Below are 18,816 nucleotides of genomic sequence, written 5' to 3' on the forward strand. Positions count from 1 at the left end.
GTTGAGAACACCTAGTTTCTTCTTATTTCAGCTATACCGCTATCAAATTCTACTGTATTGGCTTCCAAGCCAGATTATATATTTACTTAAGTTCCATTCAAAATTTGGACTGGTCAAAATAGAAGGTATTTCCCAAATTAACAATATGAACCCTACCACCTTCAGTTCTAACAGCACTAGCCATCTCTGGTCTGTTGTAAATGAAGAGAGGAAATAGATGCATTCAATCCGACTACCCTAGTGAGGTAATGCACAGGGAAATACTGCAAATATTAGCTATAATTTTCACAGTGTATAAACATAGAAATAAAATCTACTACAGTATATAGTGAAGTAATAACCTTACAGAGGTGACATTTTAACTGAAAAAGATTGTTTTAGGATTATATGGTTCAGCCAAATGGTTATTTCAGATATAACATACTACGCAAGAACATCCTCTATCTGGAGACATTAAATACTTGCAAAATTGCAAACCAGTGAATATACAATAGTATCATACCTCCATCTTACCCTTATACTGCAAACACAAGTAAAACTTTCCATAATCGCCAACCGGGGTAAAAGATTGACATGTGCAAATAAATTCTTCGGTATATGCACTGAGTGAATTTTTAGAATGGGAAAAGGGATGAGGAAGAAGAGATCATGATGATAACGAGCACAACACAGGCGCAGGTGGAAGAAGTCAGTCTTGACTTGCATATTGACAAAACATGCTCAAGTCAGTGCCGCACCGAAGATGTTCCTACCTGACAGGGAGCCGGGCCCTCTGAGATGACAACAGTTCTGTAGGTCCACTGAGGTTCATCTCCCCATCCTCAAAGGATCCCTGGGAAGCACCCTGTTGAGAGATTTCAAAGCACATTTTGAAACTAAGCACGTATTTGTGCCTATAGAACACTGACTGTGTGGATATTATTGAGCCAGTGCTTGAAAGAGAAAATGAATAGTAAGTAACATCACCCCCTTGACAGGGAGGTCCGAAAGGCCCATTTTGTATGGAGCGTTCGCAACAACTTTCACAGAAATGGGAGGGCATCTACACTCTTGTTTGCTCAGTCCAGAGTCCCACCACGCTTCCACTGACATTCTGGTTCAATACGCCAGAAGGCCATTCCCACCACCTCTGGGAAGAGAGGAGTGAGATTTTGCATCAAGGCCCTGTATAGTCAGTAGATTTCCTCCCTTAACTTCACACAACCTAACAGGACATTCAGAATCTCTCAACCCACTGCAAAAAGACAGAGTGATTGATGAAACTAGTCACCAGCCACCCTGGACTTCTGTAGGGCAGGCTATGGTATGCTTGGGCACCTGTCTTTACAAAGCTGCTCCATGCTGACAGGGAACACCTCAAGCTGAAGGCCTCCACAGAGGTGGAAAAGCTACCAATACTGTTTCCTCCCCTGCCACCTCCTTGCTTATGATAGATTCCCTAAATCTCAAACAAACTGCTTTTTCTGTCCCTTGGCAGCTTTACTCTGGTAAAGACATTTTCACATTAACTTCACAGAAAACGAAATTATGGAATGACTTGGCCAGGCACAAAAATACAGTGCACACAGGGACCTAACATTAATGCTAACGCTCTTTAAAACTATTAACTTTCCTTTCCTGATCCTTAGATTCTTCATGTTTGCATTTTTTTCCATACTGGAAAAGGGAAAGAGGTACCAATGAGATAAGACCACTGTCAGCAGGTGATATATTAGCTTTAATGTACTGTACTTCATTGCAACCCTCACGGCAATAATGTAAACACAGCAAAATCCGTAACAAAGACCTTCTTTGGAGAGGTCACTTCTGCCAACTCTGCAACAGGAATATAGCTGGAAGACATAAATCTTCAGCTGTCAACACACTAAGAGAATTCAGTTCAAAGCTTGATCTTAACTAGATAAAGCCAAAAGTTAATCACCATTTTTTGTTGCTACAGTGGCACAATTTTCCAATGTATATACTTGCCATATCAAGTTGTGTCAATGCAAATGGTAGCAATTTGGAATAAATTCCAAACAACTAAGTTAACTAGTTAGACAATCTTATTTTCTACAAAAGCTTTATGGTGTATATTAAAACTTCCAATTTCTCTCAAAAGATGGATCTACTCAGAAAGGCAGCTCTACCCAGAAAGGCCACTTTACAGGTTTGGTGTTTTCAGTCTCTCAAAGATTTGAGAAACTTATTTTCAGTGTATAGGCAGAAAGAAAGTTGTAGGGAGAGGGGGCTGCTTTTGTTTTAGAAAAGAATCATGACCAGCCTCGCAAGCAAACTTTTGGATTATAAATCAAGCTGGATTTCTGTCCCTCCTTTTCCCTCCCCTTTTGTTCACTCACCACCACCACGTCTTTGAACCTATTATCTTGGCAGCAATTCTCTTTGCATGTTAATCAGAGCACAAGGCAACAGAGTTGGCTTCCACTGCAAAGCCAGTATAGCTCACTGAAAGTAACTTCTGTCACTAATGGAAGAACTATTTGAAAAAATGTGTATTGAGCGTATGCCATCTCTTCCAATCCCTCTTCACAGTGGAACCACACGTCAAGAAGCAATTCTTGTTGTATGAAGCATATTCCATACTAACCTCATAAATCACAAACTCAACCTCAAGCAGCAAGTTAGCAACAGAAATCTGACACACAGCCTTCATGTGTTGACTTCATCTTGAAAAAAAGACAGAGCCTTGGTAGCAGCAGATGCCAGAAGGAGACAAACCTCATTAACTCTAAGCTCCCAAACCTAACCTTTTTTAGCTAACCAGAGAAAACATTGGTACTACAAAGGGTATTCATTTTGGAAAGTTGAAAATAGCCAAACCATGAGCAGATTTTGGGGTTGTAAATTAACCTGCCTCTTTTTTCTTCCAGACATTGGCTGCAAGACAGTGCTGCTCAACGCATGAGTGAGAACTTGCTACTCATGCCTCAGAACAGTTTTTCTATTTAAAACTTCCCTTGCAGTCTACTCAAGTCTGCACATGCTACATTACTTCTCTATTTCTGGGCTTTTGGGTACTGTTGTTTTTGCTACAGCGAGGTTACATCAATAGTTGTCCTCCTTCCCCCTTTCCTTGGGTAACTGAGATTTCACAGCAATGACAAATATAGATACCAGAACATGATCTCATCTCATGTTTCTGCTGACTGATTCACAGGTTTAAAACCCCATTTTTGATCAACAAGTCTAATGTCATACTTGGAATTAGATTTATTTAGTCACACAGCACAATGTTGGCAAGTGCACAGCTACACTGCAAGATAAGTAAAAGGTTGTTACACAAAGATGGCAACCAACTGTTCTTTTTTCTGCTAAAGGTAAGATCTGCAAAAGATGTCAGCAAGCTGGAAAATAAGGTTGTTATAGCTATTAGGGGTATCAGACCTCCAATAGAGGTCTTCAAGGACAGATTTTAAAATGTGTCAGGAATGTTTCAGGGCATGTTTATTCCTGTGTTAGAAAAAGTGGTCCAACCTTGTGAAGTGCCTGACAGCCGCTCATCTCCACTGTTCCATAAGGGAGAGCTTCAGAGAGGAATTAGAGGATGAAATCTGGAGTCTGTAACTTCAACTACAGCTTTTTTTTTTTCTTTAACATTCAATGGTAAAGGCTGCTAAAAGAGTAGTTATCCACTCCTGAGCTGGACCGCTGAGTTTTTACAGACTTCAGAAATACCACAGGGAGGGTTCAGTGTCATACTCCCCTCCTGAACACCATCCCCAATTTTTATTTGAAGGCATACAGTGCTCACACACCACAGATTATGGCATGCTAAAATCAGTAAATACAGTTAAATATATTTAAAGTCTTAACTTATCACAGAAACATGAATCATAATAATGATTCATAATCATAATCAGACTCTCTGAGAATGACATTAGAGTTCCAGTCACGTAATAATCACTACAAACGGACAAATTCCTTTTATACTTCAGCATTTCATTAGAGCCATTGTAAATTTAAACAGATATCTCCTGCCCAACAGGCTGAATGATAGCAAGCCAACGATGCATAACTATTAGAAGACAATGATCCAAAACACACAAATTCTTAATATCTTGTTAATAAAGATCAATTGTCAGTTTTTCAATAGCAGAATTAATGACACTGACTCCCAAAACTTTACTCAAATTCAGCTGCCAGAGTAATACAACAGAAATGCAGTTTTCAGTTAGGAAATAGGTGTAAATGCAAAAAAGTATGGTAAACAGAAAAATCAAGAAGGCACATGCATCTAAGAAAAGTGGCATTATTACTATTTTTTAATTTATTTACATAAGGATAATTTTAATTAAGCATTTTTTCTTAGGGCTGCAAAAAGCAAATTTTTCAAATTAGGACTGAAACAGAAGAGAGGGATCCTACTAAATAATAGCTCTCTGCAAACAACTATAACCCAAATGCTTGAAAGTATCTCATATTCATTACATGACAGTTCTTGATCTAGGCAAATGTGTATGTGTAACAGTTGGAATAACAGAGTATATACCAGTAACATTTTCTATCCTGCAAATGCGCACTGTATTCCCAATTTAACAGTCAGCATGGATGGTATTAGCTCCCAAAACAAATATGCTGAAATCAGTAGAGCATCGGAGCATCATACTGAGATTAGAGTATGAGAAATGCAGAAACATGTCCCCTCCCTCCCACTCCCCCTTTTTTTTCTCTCTTTAAAATGCTCCTTTTACAAAAAAAAAAAAAAAAGAACCTATCAGCTTAAATAAAAAATGAGAGTGGCACTTTTGAACGTAGAGATTAAAGTATAGGTTTCTGGCTAGAGAAGGAGAAAGGGATAGACAAAATTAGCTCAAAACAGTCAAAGCTCCTGTTTTGACTTCAAACAGAGGGAGCAGCCCTGAGCAGCCAACACAGCAGAGGGCTGCCTGACAGCAAGGCCACTGACCAGCCCTGCACTGTGTTAGGCCATTGCTCTGCTTTTCTGCTATTGTCACAACTAAGAAAAGGTATATTTTCAAGTCTTAGAAAAAAAAAATCTGCACCTGATCAGCTTTCCAGCTAAACTCTGGTTACGGTGTAGTTTTCCATTATCTTTTAATTCAAAAGAAATTTTTCACTGAGGGTCTCCTATAGCAATATTTTGTAAATTCACTCAAGAGTACACTATACCACGTTGTCAACATGACAGATCTTTAGAAATAGTCAAGAGCCACCAGCAGGCATAGAAAGGCTGTTATTCACCTCTCTGACAGACTCCCAATACTATTCTTAGGACAAGATGCAAGTTTGCAGGTCATTCCAAACCGCAGATATATCGCATTTGGAAAAGCTATGTAGCGGGGGGGGGGGGGGGGGGGAAGGTCCTTTTCTATTTAGAAAAGGAATTCTTATTAAACAATAAGCAGCAGTAGACAAATCTCAGAACTAGATGGGAAGTTTAGAGAAACAGTAACTCTGTGTAAACAACTGGAGAACATCCTGAGTGCAGGGTATACTTGGAGTATAAAGCAGTCATCAAACACTAACCATAAAATTGAAGGAAATAAATAAGATCTATTAATAAGAATTACAAATGGCATCCACTCAAAGTCTGGCATATCCCAAGGGAAAATATCTTTATTTCAAACTTTATTTTAATGGCCAAGTTAAAAGTGAAAATATATGCCTTAAGTTCCAGTTTATAGTATTGTATTCCCTGAGGAGGTCAGGCTTTTAAAACAAAGGAAAGACCTCCAGACCCCGCAGCAGAAGGTCACGGAGCAGAGCGGCAGGTCGCAGAGCTCGCTCTCCCTGCTTGGCCAACGTGGATCCTCCTCCAAGAAGGTTCAGTGGCAGTTCAGGCCCTACCAACACAACAAACAATCGGATGCAAAGAAAGCTGTGGGTGAAAGGGACACTAGTTTACAAATGCAGGAAATGTCTCATCTACTGCTCTCACAACAGACAACCCTAATTACCATATTTAAAAACTGAGCATTTTTAGCAGCACTTTCAGGATCATGTGAGCATTTCTGACAGCCAGAAAGAGTTTAAAAAGCCACAGCACTATTTTTAGCTTGAAAAATCCACACTTTCATAAATATTCCCAAACTGATCAGTAGCCGCTACAAAGGTGTTTACCTTTACTTACAGCAACAAACACAACAGCTGACATTGCATACCAAATACCCCAAACCATCTGGCTCAAGGAACGCATGTAAATGCTGGGTTTTGTTCCATAAGAATATAAACAGGCACAGGGTTAAGTATGTTAACCTCATTTGAACCCACGTTACACACCTCTTGATTTAACATTCGGCAGTTAGACCCGGGGCTGGTTCCAAGCCCTGGCAGAGCGCAGGTGACCGCGTGGCAGCCGGGCCTGCTGGAAGGCCGCAGAGGTTGTGAGCGCTGTGGGGCTCCCGGACAGCTTGGAAGCCCGCTTCCCCCACAGGAACCCAGGCCTTTTGTTACCATGCTCCTGTCACCCTAATATTGTAAAACGAAGAATGCAGCAAACCACAACTTTCAGTAGGTTACACAAAACCAAAGTCACTCATATGCTAGACAGGAAAATAAAGTTTTTGTCAATATCTATCTGCATTTCATCTGCTTACCTAGTTACCTGCCCACCCACACAACTTTACATAATAACCAAAAACACTTCCTGAAATGTATTTGTAAGTGGAATGGCTTGGTACTGCAAAAGCTAGTATAATAATATCCCTTTTAAAAAAAATCAGATGAAATTTAAAATATCACTTTCCTTTTTTGCTTCAAAGTGTAATGAAAGAACCAGCAAATACTTTTAAAACTAACCGATAATAGAAACTGAGTAAGCTGTTCAGTACGCTCTTAAATGACATTACAGAGCTTGTCCGAAAGAGAAATTTTGATCAGACATGCAAGCTGTCATACTTAAACAAGTGTATTTATAATCACAACTGATTTATCTAAATTTAAAAATTCATAACCATCTAAATCCCCACGCTATCACTATCATTGCTATATCATGCACAGAAACCAAGGCAAAACAGGCCGATAAAAAGCTGCTAAGCTAAACGAAAAAATATTAGCATTTGATACTGTGTATTCCTTACTTTTCCAGCGGTCTGCTTGATTTAAATCACTCTGCCTCCACAAAACGTGATGAGTATTTCTAAACAGCTTACAATACTTCCTTTTCACTTACTGATTAATCTACATCATGCTCTTGACTATTCAAAATGAAATTCATTTTAAATGGATAATTGATGCAATTGTGCAGTATCTGCAAATGCAATTAATCACTTGCTAAAGACGATTTTTAGGCAGGCAACAAATATAAAAATAAGAATCATGCAACTTCTTTCTGTGTTGTCAACTGAAATGTATTCTGCTGGACTGGTAAAGGTATTTTTCAAAATCAGAATAGCTGTACATCTTCGGATATTTTTAACACAATATGCAAGTGGATTCATGTTTAATTAGCACAACGCAAAGACAAGCTGTAATACAGTTTGGCTTTCAGCAATTACATGACAGTTTGAGGAACCATAACAGCAACATCTTCCCCTCTCAACTACCAGTGGGTGCCTTGAATGTTGTAGTGAGCTGGTCTTGGCACTTAAAAAGATATTTTAAGCCAAGGGCATAAATAGACGTGTTCCTGGGAATCAGTCTGGAGTAGATTAAGAAATTATTCCACTAAAGTGTTTGCTACCAACTCTCTGCTGAGGGTTATCCTCACGGCTGAACCATACTTGTGGACAGCATACTTAGTGTTTGTTCTTCAGTGCTAACTCCTTCCCTGGCAGGTCTACCTACTCAGTGTGACTTCACACTGGGGCAGATTAGGTGTAACTGAACCACATGCACAGTTCAAGTGATGTACTCCATATCATTGTGCAAAGTGGGGCAGGAACATCTTAAGGATACATGGCCATTTCCAAAATGATTGTTTACACCTCAGAGCAGTGGTCAACAACTGCTGCCAAAACAGTGGGAGGGCACACTGGGAACAGTAAACAGGTCTCTCTCACACCCAGAAAACGGAGAAGAGTACCTCATGGGGTTAATCATGGGAAGCAATATCCTCTACCCTCCTAATCACCACTGGTCCAAATTCAACAGGTACCTTGAAGCCACTGCCTTGTACCTGGGCAAAATATTGTCGATATCAAACACAGCTCCCAGGGAGTACAGGAGTCAGCATGAACCAAACCAGGAGAGCCTCTGTTCTCTGCGGACAGAAGTGACACCAACCAGCCTCATACCTCTTAACCTCCAATAAGCTCTTCTGGAAATGCTCAGCTTTGCGGCATAAAATACACTTTGCCAAAATCAACCTCCAAAGTGTCCTCCCTAACCCAATTTGTTTCCAGTCTTAACCATTAAAAATGTAGCTCATGAACCTCCTGAAACTGCGTGGAAACAGCAACACTCCATTCCTAAAGTCATGAACAAACAGTAAAGTCCTCTTTTTAAGAGCAGCAAGGATTGGTTTAGGCCTGGAGATCAAAACCGTTGCATTTAATTTTGGTCATGAAACTTTCCAAGAGTCCTTGGACGATAAATTTCCCTCTAACACCGAGTTAGAAAAAACGAAATTTCCACTAGCTGCAACAGTAGTGGAGTTCACACCTTTATTGGCATTTGGTTTACATGGCTGAAGGGAAGGAAGAGGTGCAGCGAGAGTGCCTGTGTAAGTACTTCCTTTTGTGAAAGGCTCAGAGGAAAAGAAAAATGAGAACTACCACAGTGAAGTCTCCAGAAGTAGCTTTCCTGCACATAAAACTCTGGACTTAAGCCCAACATTTTAAGAATTTCCAGGGTGAGGTGTGAGCAATGTATTTTCCAAAATAGTATAAAGCAGCTTTTAAAAGCATTGATAGTATATTGATAAATATTTGGATTTAGCACCTCTACTGGCCAAGAACCAATTCTTGAAGTAGAAGGAAATTTTTCAGGAGAATAAAAAAAGTAACTACCAGAATCATAAGTAATATAGTAAGTGTTCGCAACTTTTAGAAGCTGTCAGTATTGGAATAATTACTGCAATGATGGAGGTATGTGGCCAGTCATACGACCACTGGAAACTTTATAACAGACAATTATTTATTAGCCCTCCTTCCCATTTATCATGTTGATTTTAATTGCTCTTGCTTGGGTGAGCATTCAAACATATATGTATGTTACTGAATGCTTCAATAGGGCCTTTCATGACTAAAAACACATTAGGATTCTATAAGGCCTACAGTGGTTTAGAAAATGAACCTCTATTTTCTTAAATGAAAAAGTGTCAGGGTCTGCCCAACATCAGAGAGAAATCAGTTGACCAGTACCTATAGAAAGAGCTACACTCAATGTTGAGGTTTTTCCTGACTGAAACTATATTAATAGGACAAAGTAGCAGCAAAACCAGGCAGAGAGTTTTGCTGATTTAAATACCCTTTGTTTGTTTCTGAGTGTGTCTACATGGTCTTTTGAAGACCAGAGAAAGATCTCTGCCTGTACCGCAAGGCAACTAGAAACTATAGGGCAGCATTAGCAAGTCACTGTGTGAGTTAGGTTATTATTTGTGTCTCAGAAAGATTATTAAATTGAGCTCATACATGCTAAGAACATTTAAAAAGATTTTGGCTGACCTAAAGCATGAGTACTCTTGTGCCTAGTTGTTAGAAATCAAGTAGATAAACCCTGAGATTCTACTAGTGTAATGTTAAAATATTAATATTTTATTTACCTCCTAGTGTTTTAATTAAAGGCTGTATTTACTGTCCAGAAATCTATGTCTCTCTTATTTACAGGGACCATTTAGCAGTGCTATCGGCAATGCAAGAAAGTGAAGAAGTAGGCGTTTCCAAGAAAAAACTTATAATTTCTTCTGTATCACCCACTTGGAGGCAGAATCTGTATTCAAGAAAGTACACAACCTCTGGCCATTTGAGCTACTATACAAATTATTTGGGGGCATTCCCATGGCAACGAGCATCATTTTAGAAGTGTTCATAATTAGCACCACAAATGCACATTAATCTCTTCTCTTGGCTAGAAACTGCCATGGTGCAATTAATGATATTGCAAAAATGGGAAAAAATCACATTTCTGCAAGAAAATCCAGCAAATTTTCTCAGACCAAGAGACTATCATATTATCTTCCCTAGCCTGACTCACTATTTCAAGCCTCCCAAGATCTTGAATTGACAGAACCATTTACAAAAGATTTGCAAACTATAAAATCCTCTCATTTACGCAAAGAGGAACTACTTGTATTCCTTTAAAAAAAGGAAATCTTTGAAAATGAATACATTGCAATGATTTCTTCAAAGCATTACTTAGTCAACATTTAAAATCTTATCGAAGCTTTCTTGCATATAATTCCGCATCACCATTTCGCCCCAAAACAGAATTCTACTTACACCACATAAAACTACTAATTCTGAACACCTGAAAAAATACATATATATATATTTACAATACAGAAAAGAGAAAAAAATACAAATGTAGTTGCTGTATCAAATCAGAACTTTCTTCAGCCACACCAATGTGCAATCAATATTATCTTAAAGGCTGCTAAAGAACATGTTCCATCTAAAAGCTTGGTGAATAAATGACATTCTAGCCTCACATCTCTATTCCTTGCAGTAAATCCTGTATTGAATTTAGCTGTCTTTCTCAATCCAAAGGAAAGTTATGGATATGTGGGAAATCTCAATGATGCTATCATTGTCTACTTCGATATTTAGAGGAAAAAACAGGGAGAAGAGGGAAAAGGAAGCATGTAACGTATAGCCTGAAACAAGTTAGGTTGGTGACAGAAGTCCATAGTTCTGTTGATTCTGCATCAGCAAGGAAAACCAAATCATTACCTTACATCCGCCTGCCTCAGCACTGCTCACAACCTGAGAGCACTGAAGTCAACTTCTGTCCAAGATCAGAAAACTGCACTCACTGCTTTGGAAACCAAACAGTTGCCTCAGTAAAATGCTGTAGTGGTGTAAGACTACCCTTTACCTTGCCTTAGAAATCACTCTCATCATTAAGTCAGGACGACGGTCACTTCAATAACCCATCCAGCTGACACTTTGGAAGAGACCCAGCTGCCCACAGTGCCCCCACCTCCTCAGACACACCTTTTTCCAGCAGCACAGCGCTACCAGGCAGCACAGCCCTGCGCTGTGCCCAACCGCCCCAAGTGCCCGCGGCCTGCAGAAGGAGTGTGAGGCCCAGCCCGGGCACCGCTCACCTCCTCTGGTGGCACTGGCTGTGTCCTACAGTCTGCTTCCTCCGTGTACAACGTATGCTAATAATTGCTAGTGATGTTACTACTGCTCCTCATATGGGATTATCATAGTGAAGCAACAGCACTGATTAATCAATTAGTATGGATTCATTAGAGAAGAGATGAAAGATAGAGCAATGTAATTGTGTTTACTGAACAATGGATGACAGTGTGCTTAAAAGCACAGGCTTTCTAATAATACACAGCCACCTAGCATGATATATACATAACATTATGAATATTTAGAACATTTTCAAAGCAGAGCTAGAGAAAGAACAATCAGAACGTGAATGTGTGTGTGCAAGTAATGCTGGAGCCTGAGGAACGCAGAGGGGAGAAAGCACAAGACATGACGCAGAGGGAGGTGAATATTTTAGCTTTGACTCCTTTGTAGAACAGCTAAATCATGACCTGCAGTCCAGTATGCACAGGTGTTTCTGCACAACACAGTAGCCAACAATATAAAGAGTCAAAGATGTTTCAAACATTATTAACCACGCTGTGTTAAGCCAAAGAAAATCAAAAAACAGCATGCTTTTCTAACTAAACACCAACACAGCTCTATAAGAACAGAAGCATCTAGAGTAACATAGAATTTTTTTTCTCCAGATGTCTTAGGTGCGCATCCTTTACTGCTTGCCCTTGACAGAGGCTGAACATTGAACTGACATTAGCAATGAAAAACCATGAATACCAAGCTCCCAGACACGTCTCATGTTTCGACCATATGATCCTCTTTAAGCACTAGTTTTATAGTTGAAGATCCCTTCCTCTGTCTAATGGTAGTATACAGACTGGCCAGTAATGGATATCAAGAGATGAGAAGAATTAATTTCTTGAAAATATGGTGCAGTATAGAGGTATTGAAATATATCTCATGCTGCAATCTGAAATGATAAAGACCAAACAAAAATGTAACAGCTTACAGAAGAAATGTTTTGTAAAAAAGCAGTGGTAAAAAACATACCCTCCATACTCCATGAAATCCAAAATCTTCACAGAACTCAAAGATCAAGATCCCATGAGAGACCCAATCTATAGCGTGACAAGGATTTGAATGCTCTCAGAGACCCACTCATCCAGTGTTTTCCCAAGACACTGCCACAGCGTGCCAGGGAACCACAGTTTGCGATTAGCACAGAGCTTCCTCAGCTTGGAATGCAGCCCTTCAACACAAGGTACTAAAAATTACATTGCTTGTTTAGATTAAAGACACTTTTATTCCTTCTGGGAGTTAAGTATTCCCCCCTTAACTTTGTGGGCTGCAAATTTATTTACTCTCCAGTACATTCAGGCATTGAGTTAATGAAAGACTTATCAGCTTGCTTCAGTCTAAGTGGCTTACTGGTAACAGTCTGAGCATCATCCTGCAGCCATCTAATGTTTAACCATTTTCTCCCTGCTATAAGTGATAAACTCTCAAAAGATAGTTTTATTTATGTATATATAATTTTAAGTTGCAGGTGAGGTTCATCCAAAATTGTCTCTGATCACAGAGACACTATGAAGTCTCACAACTTATCTCCATACAGGAAGGAATTATGTCCTTTGGAAATCCTCACCTCCCTTTGGCTTTGGGAATTTTCTGAATCAAATTCTCAACAAAACCTGCCCTGACACTGAGGACAAAGAGTCATCATGACAACCTAAGAACAAACCAACACAAATCAGCCTTGCCAGCGCTCTATTTGACAGGCAAACCCTAGCATTTTGCATTCTTTAAACCTAATTCTAAGAAAAACCTTTTCAGAGGAAAACCAGGTCATCAGTCCTTAAGAAATTGCGAAGGGACCATGGGAACATCTCAACCTAGACAGCACCAAACAAGTGAATAAGGGTTAAACGTTGTCTGAATCTCTTCAAGGAATTGAGAGTTGAATGTAAGAAAACACACCACCCTACACAAAGCCCTTGATCTTGATCCTAATTCTCAATGGAAATTAAGACAACCGCGTAGCATTTTAATTCTGTACAACAGTATACAAAACCTTATTTTAGGATCTAAAATTACAGGCACGGTGGTGTTACCCTGAATTTATGAGTGGATATTATTAATAAATCTGAGTTGACTCCTATGAGTCAAGACATTACTATCAGTGGCTTATCTTAAACCTAGCAGGTAATTTAAACCAGAGGCGGATCACCTTAGAGTATATTGTTATTTCCAACAAATCCTTATGAATCATAATGGTATTTTCAACCTCTCCTAGGATTTTGAAAAGTCATCCAAAAATAACCTTTCATAAAATGATCTGGTTTCATGTTAATTATTAACTACATCTTGAAATAACAGCACTGGTTAGTAAATAATTTGACAGCACTAAAAATTGCAGTGGAAGAAAACAGGATTTATCACATGGCTGAAAGAAAGCAGGGTGAACAAAATACGTTCAAAGATGTATTAGCATATTCACTGGGAATAAAACAGCACAGTAATAATAAAACCATATAGATTAAGATCAAGATATAACACTTTCTTTGCACTACTGATCATATTATGAGAGAGCAATATTGTACAGCAAGAGCCCTCAACGGTGACTTTTTAAATTATTTAGAGAAAATAAGCAAAAGGGAATCATGAAGTCAACTTCATTTTCACACTACAAAGTTGTATTTATTGACAAAACTGCTTTTTTTTTTACAGTTATAGATGGGCTTAACTACACTACAGTTTTTGATTGATAGCAACATGCTTAATTGCAAGGACAAATGTCAGAACACATTGCTGCTCCTGAGGTGAGCACAACAGGTGACATGAACAAGTGAATAATTCTCAGTGAGACAAAAAAAAAAATAGCATAAGCTATTAACTCTTCTAATTCTTGTATGTGTTCCTGGACAAACATGCCTTTTTTCTCTAATTTTTCTCACAAGCAAAGTGAATTATGAATTAATGTGTGTATATATATACACATACATATAAAGGCTTACACAGTGACTTCCTGATTTTTATTTATTCCTATTTTAAAATAAACATTATCCCTTACACATCAGTGGTTTCCTATAAACAAAATATCCCCGAGGCATGTTCAGTATATAAGTGATTACCGCAAAGTGGAAGGTAGTAACAAGCATCTCCTTGCATGCTTTTATATAGCTCCATCACTTCCTAACCTCTCCACAGAAGATGTTCAGGCTGGTTTCAGATAAACAGAGAAACTACATACTAAGACAAAATGGCTCTCTCATTTCCAGTTCCTTCATATGAAGGACCCTGGGTAATCTACTGCCAAGACTCCAAATCCAAAACTATGGTGCGCACAGCAAAGTGCAAAGTAAAGTCCCAAACTACTTTCCATACTCTACAGCATAATGAACACAGCGAGGCACAGGGATGCTGTACAAGTGCGCAGACATAAAGCTTTCACTTCAGTATTCTACGTAATTGAGATTTTTAGAAATATTTTGAATAGTTATTAAAAAAAAAAGTTTACTTTCTCCTTTTTGGGTTAAGAAACTCAGAATTTATGCAGTCATTTAACATTTAAAAGACACTGGATCACATTCAGCAAGATAAAATGTGAAAGCTTTGCTTTATGAACCCCTTATTTCAGCAGCATTGCCTTCTCCAAGACTGCCACTTATTACAGCTCACGAAATAACAGAATCCTATTAGCACCGTGCTTGGTAACTGCCTTGGATTAAACTGTTTCCTTCTCTTTGTTGATGTTTGAGTCAGTTTGTCTCACACAATGAGTGAAAAATAGAAGAAGGTGAAGCAAACTACAGTAAAAGCTGTTTCGTGAGCCAACATAGTGAAGGTGCTCTTGAAAATAACGTGACTAACAGACCTGTTTTACGTATAAACAAAAGTAGCCTATAAATAAATCTTCAGGCAAGCTACAGGTTCATACAAACCTCTGATGACTTCTAGGATACATCTTTCCTGTAGTTTGTCCCAAACTGCAAAACCCATTCCTCAGATTTCCTCATTTTACTCTGCTGGCTTTTTTGTTTTGTTTTTAATGCTACATAGGAGAGTAGAGGTCAGAATTAATAATGTGATTTGTGCTTGTGACATGCTGAAGAACATGACAGGTGCACAAAGGAGTGACAAGAAGTCTTGGTACATTTTGGTACTTTATGATGTTTCTGAGCTAAGGCATACAGCATCAGATTGATTTAATGATTAGCATATCCTTAACTTACAATTTCCTTGACTTTTTAAGAAAAGTTAGGCTTTAGAACTTCAGCACAATAAGCTTAGATACACAGCACAGACCAGTTTTTGTTTCCTAGTTGAATATTTCAAATATTATTACTTATGAATAAAACCAACATGAATTATCCAGGTCTGATTATAATCAGAAATGCTCTTCAACCAGAAATGCTGGAAGAGTAGCAACATTTCTACATTAGTTGGGATGGAGAATTGGTTTTATTTTTGCTTGCTTGCTTTTAAAGAAAATAAAATGACTTATGCTAATTTCACTGAAATTTATTATTTAGAAAAGCAAATTTATAAAACATTTTGTACAGTGAAGTTATCACACAGAAAATAAGCTTTTTCTGAAGACTTTATAATTGTATTATAAAAATCCAATGCAAGCTGTTAGACTTTGCTTGCAGCTTTCGTGTATCGAGCACTACTAATCTGCATATTTAATGGCTCCAAATCACTGTAATGTATTCTATGTACTCAAATGTAAAGACATTATCTTCTCTTCTAGAAAGAAAAGGTAAGAATAGCTCCAGTAAGTTACTTTGTGAGGAAAAGAACAAGGTAGACTTTCTGAAGAAAGGCATCTCATTTAGATAAGAACTTTGCCAAATTCAAAAGTAAGTGAAGAAAGCATTCACTGCTTGCTTCTGAAAAAAAAACTTAATAGTCTAGGACCCCTGAAACATGGTACACCCTGCAGCCACAAGCAATACATCCTTGACAAAAGTAGCTCCCAGCGGAAAAGAGGATCATGGCAGGAATGGCATGTTTTCAAGTATCTGTGCATAATCTCACACAGGGCTTTAAATTTCAGTATAAAAGTACAATGAATTGGGCTCAACGCTTCAATAGGAAGTACTGTATACATGAAACAAGACAGTGGAATAACAGAGTAATACTGATCTGTGTTGCTAAAGTGATGTGCTGCTGCATTTTAAGTTACTCCAAACTTCTGTGCAATACACGCTTGCGCTTGTACAATGGCAAGAGAGCAGTTGAGCCTAGAGATGACAAACAGAGGGGCCTGGGTTGCTGAATGCCAGCTCAAAAACAGATTGAACACTGATTTTCCCTCAAGCGTGAGCTGTCCACAGCACAGCGTTGTGAGCACAAAGCGAGTCTAGTTTCTAATAGAAAGAGAAATGAGCTTTCCATTTGCCACATCCTCTCTCAGCAAATAACCCTTTTTCTGTTTAAACGGTTATAATTTTCAACAGCAATACTAGAACTTAAAAACCCAACCCGAACAACTTCAGGGGCAGCTAGACTTGATCTGGACTGAAACGCATGTCGCCTCTGTGCATAAATCCCTGCTGCTGTATCCAGCTCCAACAGCCACAAGTGCCATCAAGTCTAGAAATCACAAGTGCAAGGACCTGGGGAGCTAAACACAACCTGAAAAAAAGTTTGAACAGTTCTTTCTGCTGCAGCCTGAACCATCTTATGTCTTTGTAGCAATCAAACAGGAACTGTTTACCATATGAAAGCAAATATTAGTTCTGTTGTTACGGCTATTTGGACATCTGATAGCCTCAGGCAACCCAAAGGGACCCCAACAACAACAGCTCAACTTAAAAGCCAAAGGGCAGATACCTTTGAAGTAAGAGATGACACAGAAACAGGAGCAGACCTTGAAGTTCGGACTGATGGAAAGAACCTGAGCACTTCAGAGGATTTTTAATTCATCCTCACAACACTCTGGAAGGCAGAATAGGCATGGCTGACCACCAGTGGTGCTAAATGCCAGAGAACCTAATGGCAAAACCTTCTTCCCACAAACTCCTCCTCTAGGGAAAAGGCAGCTCAGCTCAGAGGGGCTCAGGGCTGTGGCAAGTGACACTGGGGAATGACTTTTGTTGGGTTCTTGATTAGCTTGCAGAGAGCATAAATTGTTAACCTTTTGTGAGCTGATTAAGTTCTATGTATTTAAAAAAAATGCTCCACTAAAGCTACGTGATTGAGCATCTCTGTAAAAGAAAGCATTAGCTGTTTACTGAGAGGATCCTACTTCACAGGTAAGGCTGAGATGCACAGGAAAGGGTTGCACCCTGCCACTTCAGAGAAAGCATGCTTTTCTGAGCAACTGGTGCTTCTCAGTGCTGAAAAGATTTAAGCATGTATAAACAGCTTTATGAGAGTGTAAAAGCTGTTACGTGTTACACGTTTTCACAGCTGTTCTAGGGACATAGAGTTGTCATTCCCCTTTAAATCAAAAATTAGTAAGAACTGTGCGCCCAAGAACTGTAACAGTGAGACCATTATTTGTCACCAGTATTTGGTAGTTTATCGCTGCAGACAGCGCCTTCAATCTGTGGTCAACAAACTCCTGTAAATTCCTTGACTACTTTTAGAAGATCCTAAACTTTTAGAAGATCCTAAAAAAAAAAAAAATTACTGAAGAGCTAGCTTACTGTCTGCATTGGAAAAGTTTTGAAAGTCCACAAAGCAAGAAAAGGAAACTATAAGCCATAATTTGGATTATAAACTGGTTGGCATTTCTGACACTGGCAGAGATGTTGACTTTTGTGTTATTGAATGGACAGAAAATTCTTGTGTTTTTCTGTTGTTATTTTTCATAGATATAAAACTGAAAAGCACCAACGGCTGCTGATGGTTTTCCTCCTGGATTCACTTCAGATTTATTTATAGCAGGGCTTTCCACCTTTATCTGCAAATGTCACAATTGAGCCAGTGACTTTATATAGATGCTTGGTTTAATAACTACGGCAGATATGGCACACGTTCTGCTTCTGCCCCTCTCTGAAAATAAACAAAACTAATCAGGTCTAAAAACTAGTTTATATCTCACTGTTCATAGCAAATAGAAAGAGTTGGGCACAGATAACCTAATTTTCACCTGTTTCTGCTTACTGCATATACACTAACTCAATTTAGATTGATCAGCTAATGTTTGCAGACTTACTACAGAGGCACAAGGGTACTACATCCATTCAGCTTATTTTTTAAAAAAAGGCACACCGAGATGAAATGTTGTTCACGCTCCTTTTTTAATTTTATTTTAGCTCTTTGTTTATCTCTTCACTTCAAAGCACTTCCAATATGAGGAACAGTTTCAGTGTGACAACTTTGTAAAATTAAAATAGAAAAAATGTGCCAGCATCAATCTGCTTTACATTGGAAAGCACAACAGCCTTGAGACAGAAATGACGACTTATGAGAGTGAGCTATAATGAACCCAGAAGTGCTATGTGCAGTAGGAAAAATGTATTAGACTAGAGGCTGAATGCTCCTGACACAATTTGTCTTCCTCAATAGGCGCCTCCTGTTCCCCAGTCGCAGCGTACGGTGAAGTTCAACTCCAAAAGCAAGGGAAAGTCATCAATACGAAGCCGCACAATTCTGTTTGCTGGCATTTCTTATTTGAATTGAGGCTGCCTGAGGTCCGAACGGACAGAAGCGCAGCACAGAATGAAGCTGAGTCCGCAGGAGG

At 38.8% G+C, this 18,816-nt stretch overlaps 1 protein-coding gene across 9 annotated transcripts in view; it reads right to left on the reverse strand.

The window, feature by feature from the left end:
* The window catches only part of PARD3B (par-3 family cell polarity regulator beta), a 538,356-nt gene that overhangs the window by 238,155 nt on the left and 281,385 nt on the right, over window positions 1–18,816 (reverse strand). For all 9 annotated transcript variants that reach the window (XM_080600336.1, XM_080600334.1, XM_080600332.1 and 6 more), the window contains one exon: window positions 753–844. In XM_080600336.1, the coding sequence (XP_080456462.1) occupies window positions 753–844 (92 nt within the window). The remainder of the gene's footprint in view (window positions 1–752; window positions 845–18,816) is intronic.

The sequence above is a fragment of the Anser brachyrhynchus genome (genome assembly GCF_964034855.1).
Source record: "Anser brachyrhynchus genome assembly, chromosome: 7".
NCBI classification, from domain to species: domain Eukaryota; kingdom Metazoa; phylum Chordata; class Aves; order Anseriformes; family Anatidae; genus Anser; species Anser brachyrhynchus.